Source organism: Micropterus dolomieu, linkage group LG23 (genome assembly GCF_021292245.1).
Source record: "Micropterus dolomieu isolate WLL.071019.BEF.003 ecotype Adirondacks linkage group LG23, ASM2129224v1, whole genome shotgun sequence".
NCBI lineage: Eukaryota > Metazoa > Chordata > Actinopteri > Centrarchiformes > Centrarchidae > Micropterus > Micropterus dolomieu.
Genome location: NC_060172.1, coordinates 3950488 through 3958805, shown reverse-complemented (window position 1 = coordinate 3958805; position 8318 = coordinate 3950488). Strand labels below are relative to the sequence as shown.

General features: G+C 39.2%; 1 protein-coding gene across 4 annotated transcripts in view; it reads right to left on the bottom strand.

The window, feature by feature from the left end:
- The window catches only part of dacha (dachshund a), a 30845-nt gene extending 24458 nt beyond the window's left edge, over positions 1–6387 (bottom strand). For all 4 annotated transcript variants that reach the window (XR_006823302.1, XR_006823303.1, XM_046041135.1 and 1 more), the window contains exon 1: positions 5768–6387. Coding sequence is in view for 2 of the 4 variants with exons in the window: in XM_046041135.1 (XP_045897091.1) it covers positions 5768–6270 (503 nt within the window). In the remaining 2 variants the exon portion in view is untranslated. The remainder of the gene's footprint in view (positions 1–5767) is intronic.
- Between the last annotated feature and the right edge of the window lie 1931 nt (positions 6388–8318).

The window sequence follows — 8318 nt, the reverse complement described above, 5'->3', positions numbered from 1 at the left end:
GTGTGTGTTTATCTGTGTGTTAGTGTGTGTGTGTTTATCTGTGTGTTAGTGTGTGTGTGTTTATCTGTGTGTTAGTGTGTGTGTTTATCTGTGTGTTAATGTGTGTGTGTTTATCTGTGTGTTAGTGTGTGTGTTTTTATCTGTGTGTTAGTGTGTGTGTTTATCTGTGTGTTAGTGTGTGTTTATCTGTGTGTTAGTGTGTGTGTTTATCTGTGTGTTAGTGTGTGTGTTTATCTGTGTTTTTATCTGTGTGTTAGTGTGTGTTTATCTGTGTGTTAGTGTGTGTGTTTATCTGTGTTTTTATCTGTGTGTTAGTGTGTGTGTTTATCTGTGTGTTAGTGTGTGTTTATCTGTGTGTTAGTGTGTGTGTTTATCTTTGTGTTAGTGTGTGTGTTAGTGTGTGTGTTTTTATCTGTGTGTTAGTGTGTGTGTTTTTATCTGTGTGTAAGTGTGTGTGTGTTTATCTGTGTTTTAGTGTGTGTGTTTATCTGTGTGTTAGTGTGTGTTTATCTGTGTGTTAGTGTGTGTTTATCTGTGTGTTAGTGTGTGTGTGTTTATCTGTGTGTTAGTGGGTGTGTTTATCTGTGTGTTAGTGTGTGTTTTTATCTGTGTGTAAGTGTGTGTGTTTATCTGTGTGTTAGTGTGTGTTTATCTGTGTGTTAGTGTGTGTGTGTTTATCTGTGTGTTAGTGGGTGTGTTTATCTGTGTGTTAGTGTGTGTTTTTATCTGTGTGTAAGTGTGTGTGTTTATCTGTGTGTTAGTGTGTGTTTATCTGTGTGTTAGTGTGTGTGTGTTTATCTGTGTGTTAGTGGGTGTGTTTATCTGTGTGTTAGTGTGTGTTTTTATCTGTGTGTAAGTGTGTGTGTTTATCTGTGTGTTAGTGTGTGTTTATCTGTGTGTTAGTGTGTGTGTGTTTATCTGTGTGTTAGTGGGTGTGTTTATCTGTGTGTTAGTGTGTGTTTTTATCTGTGTGTAAGTGTGTGTGTTTATCTGTGTGTTAGTGTGTGTTTATCTGTGTGTTAGTGTGTGTGTGTTTATCTGTGTGTTAGTGGGTGTGTTTATCTGTGTGTTAGTGTGTGTTTTTATCTGTGTGTAAGTGTGTGTGTTTATCTGTGTGTTAGTGTGTGTTTATCTGTGTGTTAGTGTGTGTGTGTTTATCTGTGTGTTAGTGGGTGTGTTTATCTGTGTGTTAGTGTGTGTTTTTATCTGTGTGTAAGTGTGTGTGTTTATCTGTGTGTTAGTGTGTGTTTATCTGTGTGTTAGTGTGTGTGTGTTTATCTGTGTGTTAGTGGGTGTGTTTATCTGTGTGTTAGTGTGTGTTTTTATCTGTGTGTAAGTGTGTGTGTTTATCTGTGTGTTAGTGTGTGTTTATCTGTGTGTTAGTGTGTGTGTGTTTATCTGTGTGTTAGTGGGTGTGTTTATCTGTGTGTTAGTGTGTGTTTTTATTTGTGTGTAAGTGTGTGTGTTTGTGTGTGTGTTAGTGGGTGTGTTTATCTATGTGTTAGGGTGTGTTTTTATCTGTGTGTTAGTGTGTGTGTTAGTGTGTGTGTGTTTATCTGTCTGTTTTTGTTTATCTGTGTGTTAGTGTGTGTGTGTTTATCTGTGTTTTAGTGTGTGTGTTTATCTGTGTGTTAGTGTGTGTTTATCTGTGTGTTAGTGTGTGTGTTTATCTGTGTGTTAGTGTGTGTGTTTTTATCTGTGTGTTAGTGTGTGTGTTTTTATCTGTGTGTTAGTGTGTGTTTATCTGTGTGTTAGTGTGTGTGTTTATCTGTGTGTTAGTGTGTGTGTTTATCTGTGTGTTAGTGTGTGTGTTAGTGTGTGTGTTTATCTGTGTGTTAGTGTGTGTTTATCTGTGTGTTAGTGTGTGTGTTTATCTGTGTGTTAGTGTGTGTGTGTTTATCTGTGTGTTTATCTGTGTGTTAGTGTGTGTGTTTTTATCTGTGTGTTAGTGTGTGTGTTTTTATCTGTGTGTTAGTGTGTGTTTATCTGTGTGTTAGTGTGTGTGTTTATCTGTGTGTTAGTGTGTGTGTTTATCTGTGTGTTAGTGTGTGTGTTAGTGTGTGTGTTTATCTGTGTGTTAGTGTGTGTTTATCTGTGTGTTAGTGTGTGTGTTTATCTGTGTGTTAGTGTGTGTGTGTTTATCTGTGTGTTTATCTGTGTGTTAGTGTGTGTGTTTTTATCTGTGTGTTAGTGTGTGTGTTTTTATCTGTGTGTTAGTGTGTGTTTATCTGTGTGTTAGTGTGTGTGTTTATCTGTGTGTTAGTGTGTGTGTTTATCTGTGTGTTAGTGTGTGTGTTAGTGTGTGTGTTTATCTGTGTGTTAGTGTGTGTTTATCTGTGTGTTAGTGTGTGTGTTTATCTGTGTGTTAGTGTGTGTGTGTTTATCTGTGTGTTTATCTGTGTGTTAGTGTGTGTGTTTTTATCTGTGTGTTAGTGTGTGTGTTTTTATCTGTGTGTTAGTGTGTGTTTATCTGTGTGTTAGTGTGTGTGTTTATCTGTGTGTGTTAGTGTGTGTGTTTATCTGTGTTTTTATCTGTGTGTTAGTGTGTTTTTATCTGTGTGTTAGTGTGTGTGTGTTTATCTGTGTGTTAGTGGGTGTGTTTATCTGTGTGTTAGTGTGTGTTTTTATTTGTGTGTTAGTGTGTGTGTTTGTGTGTGTGTTAGTGGGTGTGTTTATCTGTGTGTTTTTGTTTATCTGTGTGTTAATGTGTGTGTGTTTATCTGTGTGTTAGTGTGTGTGGACCATATGGACAAACATGTTGCCAGCAGTAAAGCCTGAAGCTAACACACACACTCTCCTCATTTAAGCCACAGAGAGAGTTTATTTACTCATAGACTCAGTGTTTATTTACTCATAGACTCAGTGTTTATTTACTCATAGTCTCAGTGTTTATTTACTTATAGACTCAGTGTTTATTTACTTACAGTCTCAGTGTTTATTTACTTATAAACTCAGTGTTTATTTACTCATAGACTCAGTGTTTATTTACTTATAAACTCAGTGTTTATTTACTCATAGACTCAGTGTTTATTTACTCATAGTCTCAGTGTTTATTTACTTATGAACTCAGTGTTTATTTACTCATAGACTCAGTGTTTATTTACTTATAAACTCAGTGTTTATTTACTCATAGACTCAGTGTTTATTTACTCATAGACTCAGTGTTTATTTACTTACAGTCTCAGTGTTTATTTACTTATAGACTCAGTGTTTATTTACTCATAGACTCAGTGTTTATTTACTTATAGTCTCAGTGTTTATTTACTTATAGACTCAGTGTTTATTTACTCATAGACTCAGTGTTTATTTACTCATAGACTCAGTGTTTATTTACTTACAGTCTGTGTTTATTTACTTATAAACTTAGTGTTTATTTACTCATAGACTCAGTGTTTATTTACTTATAAACTCAGTGTTTATTTACTCATATACTCAGTGTTTATTTACTCATAGACTCAGTGTTTATTTACTCATAGACTCAGTGTTTATTTACTTATAAACTCAGTATTTATTTACTCATAGACTCAGTGTTTATTTACTTATAGACTCAGTGTTTATTTACTTATAAACTCAGTGTTTATTTACTCATAGACTCAGTTTTTATTTACTTATAAACTCAGTGTTTATTTACTCATATACTCAGTGTTTATTTACTCATAGACTCAGTGTTTATTTACTTATAAACTCAGTATTTATTTACTCATAGACTCAGTGTTTATTTACTTACAGTCTCAGTGTTTATTTACTTATAAACTCAGTGTTTATTTACTCATAGACTCAGTGTTTATTTACTCATAGACTCAGTGTTTATTCACTCATAGACTCAGTGTTTATTTACACATAGACTCAGTGTTTATTTACTCATAGTCTCAGTGTTTATTTACACATAGACTCAGGGTTTATTTACCTATAAACTCAGTGTTTATTTACTCATAGACTCAGTGTTTATTTACTCATAGACTCAGTGTTTATTTACTCATAGACTCAGTGTTTATTTACTCATAGACTCAGTGTTTATTTACTTATAGACTCAGTGTTTATTTACTTACAGTCTCAGTGTTTATTTACTTATAGACTCAGTGTTTATTTACTCATAGACTCAGTGTTTATTTACTTACAGTCTCAGTGTTTATTTACTTATAGACTCAGTGTTTATTTACTCATAGACTCAGTGTTTATTTACTCATAGACTCAGTGTTTATTTACTCATAGTCTCAGTGTTTATTTACTTATAGACTCAGTGTTTATTTACTTACAGTCTCAGTGTTTATTTACTCATAGACTCAGTGTTTATTTACTCATAGACTCAGTGTTTATTTACACATAGACTCAGTGTTTATTTACATATAAACTCAGTGTTTATTTACACATAGACTCAGGGTTTATTTACCTATAAACTCAGTGTTTATTTACTCATAGACTCATTGTTTATTTACTCATAGACTCAGTGTTTATTTACTCATAGACTCAGTGTTTATTTACTTATAAACTCAGTGTTTATTTACTCATAAACTCAGTGTTTATTTACTCATAGACTCAGTGTTTATTTACACATAGACTCAGTATTAGCAGATTTAAATATTTTAGATCAGTTTAATAAAAACTGAACTGATCCTAAAACAGCCACACTGCTCATTGGAAAGTTAAATTAAAGGAAACTCAGTTGTTAAATATATGTTATGTGCTGTGCAGGTGAACAATCCCACGGAGTCAGATTTCCTGTCAGACACATGAATAAATTGTCAGATGATATTCAGTGGAAATAACTGAGACTAAATGAGCCTTTAAACTCAATGAGGATGTCCGTGAGTGATCAGATGCTGTTATTAAAAAACAAAATGAGCAGTTAGATGGAGGTCAGTCTGACAAACGGTCCACTTTATTTTAATGCCAACTATCTATTAGAGCTGATGAGGCGGTTGTTTGTATGGAACGTTTGCTGATTCCAGATTCTTCTGTCGGACTTTCTTTTTTTACCACAGAATCAGTTTTTAGACAAAGAGAAAATAATCACTGTTGCGGATAACTGTTATGGAGCCTGACAACAACATGAAGTAAATGTCCACATTTAATAATCACATACAGCATCATATACTTTATTATATTAGTATGTATTCTGTATTTACTGTACTTATTATCCACACCTGTATACATAGTGTATAAATATAAACATATACATATATGCCTATATGGCTGCAGGAGTCTAGACAGTCTAGTGATTATACTGTATTATAATATGGTGTTAATAAAGCTTTTTATGTCATCTGTCTAACTCATTTTACTTTGTGTTCTCTCAGTTTGTCTCTGTGCTGCTGTAACAGGTGAATTTACCCTCAGAGATCAATAAAGTCTGGTTTTATCTGATGGAGGAAAAAGGATCAGGATCATCTTGTACTGATCATCACATCAGTTTTCTACTTATTGACTCGTCATAGCAGAAATTATCCACTGGTAATTTCTTCTGTGGTTTATTAAGGATCAATAAAACGCACACATAGATACACACACGTATTTATATTTACATATAAACACGTGTGTGTGTGTGTGTGTGTGTGTGTGAAGGCTGGACTGAAGGTCAATAATTCATCAGATTTGAGTATTTAGAAAAGTGCCATATACATTTAATTTCTTCTTATTATTATTATTCATGTTGGGAAATTAAAGGAGCGAAATGATTTCAGATCTGATTTTGTTTTTGAGCTGTGTTAAATGTTTAAATGTCTCAGCAGGTGAAACTTCCGGCCGTGTGAAACTTTTCCCCGCTCACCTGGCGTTGGTGCAGTCCCGGTACAGCGTCTCGAAGTCGGCCCTGGTGATGAGCTTGCAGCGGTTGACTCCGGGCTGAATGGCTCCGAGCCCCCGCAGGACGCGCACCTGCTCCACGGTGCAGACCACCGGGCTGATGTCCAGCCGCTTCAGCTTGGTGTACACGGTGTGCAGTCCGCCCACCAGGTGCTTCAGGAACAGCTCGAACACCTGCGGAAGGCAGATCAGCTCCACGCCGTTCACCGTGAACGACGCCACCTTCACGCCGTGAACTTCCACCATCTTACACTCGGTGTGCGGAGCCGCAGCCCCGCAGCCGCCGCCGCTCGTCCCGTTCACGCTCACCGGGACTCTGCCGCTCAGGAAGGCTCCGGCCGGGCGAGCTGCGGGGAGGCGCGGGGAGCTGGCCGGGTTGGGAGCGCTGTAGAGCGGGTCGGAGTGGAAGAGAGGGTCGGTGGGAGGGGTGGAGGTCCGGGACAGAGGGGTGTTGGAAGATCCCGCCATGTTCGAGCAGAAAACAGAGAAAAAGAAGAAGAAAAAGAAGATTAGTTTATTTTTGTTTTTATTGGCTTTTCATCTGTGATTTTCCTGCGTCTGTCCCTCTCTGTTCCCTCCGAGGGACTGAAGACTCCGGTTCTCTCTCTCTCTCTCTCTTTACATCCACCTCTCTCTCTCTGTGAAGGTCTCTCTCTCTCTCTTACCTCCATCTCCAACTCTCTCTCTCTCTCTCTGTGAAGGTCTCTCTCTCTCCACCTCTCTCTCTCTGTGTGAAGGTCTCTCATTCACCTTCTCTACCTCTTTCATGTCATCCTGTCAGTAGTCCCGTGTGACGTTGTCCTGTAAGTAGTGTTTTCACGTTGTTCGGGATGTGACGTCGTCCCATCAGTACCGTTTTCACGTTAGTAGTGTTTTCACGTTGATCGGGATGTGACGTTGTCCCGTCAGTAGTGTTTTCACGTCAGTAGTGTTTTCACGTTGTTCGGGATGTGACGTCGTCCCGTCAGTAGCGTTTTCACATCTGTAGTGTTTTCATGTCTGTAGCGTTTTCACGTCTGTAGCGTTTTCACGTTGTTCGGGATGTGACGTCGTCCCGTCAGTAGTGTTTTCACGTTGTTTGGGATGTGACGTCGTCCCGTCAGTAGTGTTTTCACGTTGTTTGGGATGTGACGTCGTCCCGTCAGTAGTGTTTTCACGTTGTTTGGGATGTGACGTCGTCCTGTCAGTAGTGTTTTCACGTCAGTAGTGTTTTCACGTTGTTTGGGACGTGACGTCGTCCTGTCAGTAGAGTTTTCACGTCTGTAGCGCTTTCATGTCTGTAGCATTTTCACGTTGTTCGGGATGTGACGTCGTCCCGTCAGTAGCGTTTTCACGTTGTTTGGGATGTGACGTCGTCCTGTCAGTAGTGTTTTCACGTCAGTAGTGTTTTCACGTTGTTCGTGATGTGACGTCGTCCTGTCAGTAGTGTTTTCACGTTGTTCGGGATGTGACGTCATCCCGTCAGTAGTGTTTTCACGTTGTTTGGGATGTGACGTCGTAGTGTAGTCGTAGTCTGTCAGTAGTGTTTTCACATCAGTAGCGTTTTCACGTTGTTTGGGTTGTGACATCTTCCTGTCAGTAGTGTTTTCACGTCTGTAGCGTTTTCACGTTGTTCGGGATGTGACGTCGTCACGTCAGTAATATTTTCATGTCAGTAGTGTTTTCACGTTGTTTGGGATGTGACGTCGTCCTGTCAGTAGCGTTTTCACGTTGTTCGGGATGTGACATCGTCCCGTCAGTAGTGTTTTCACGTCTGTAGCGTTTTCACGTCTGTAGCGTTTTCACGTTGTTCGGGATGTGACATCGTCCCGTCAGTAGTGTTTTCACGTCTGTAGCGTTTTCACGTCTGTAGCGTTTTCACGTTGTTCGGGATGTGACATCGTCCCGTCAGTAGTGTTTTCACGTCTGTAGCGTTTTCACGTCTGTAGCGTTTTCACGTTGTTCGGGATGTGACATCGTCCCGTCAGTAGTGTTTTCACGTCTGTAGCGTTTTCACGTCTGTAGCGTTTTCACGTTGTTCGGGATGTGACATCGTCCCGTCAGTAGTGTTTTCACGTCTGTAGCGTTTTCACGTCTGTAGCGTTTTCACGTTGTTCGGGATGTGACATCGTCCCGTCAGTAGTGTTTTCACGTCTGTAGCGTTTTCACGTCTGTAGCGTTTTCACGTTGTTCGGGATGTGACATCGTCCCGTCAGTAGTGTTTTCACGTCTGTAGCGTTTTCACGTCTGTAGCGTTTTCACGTTGTTCGGGATGTGACATCGTCCCGTCAGTAGTGTTTTCACGTCTGTAGCGTTTTCACGTCTGTAGCGTTTTCACGTTGTTCGGGATGTGACATCGTCCCGTCAGTAGTGTTTTCACGTCTGTAGCGTTTTCACGTCTGTAGCGTTTTCACGTTGTTCGGGATGTGACATCGTCCCGTCAGTAGTGTTTTCACGTCTGTAGCGTTTTCACGTCTGTAGCGTTTTCACGTTGTTCGGGATGTGACATCGTCCCGTCAGTAGTGTTTTCACGTCTG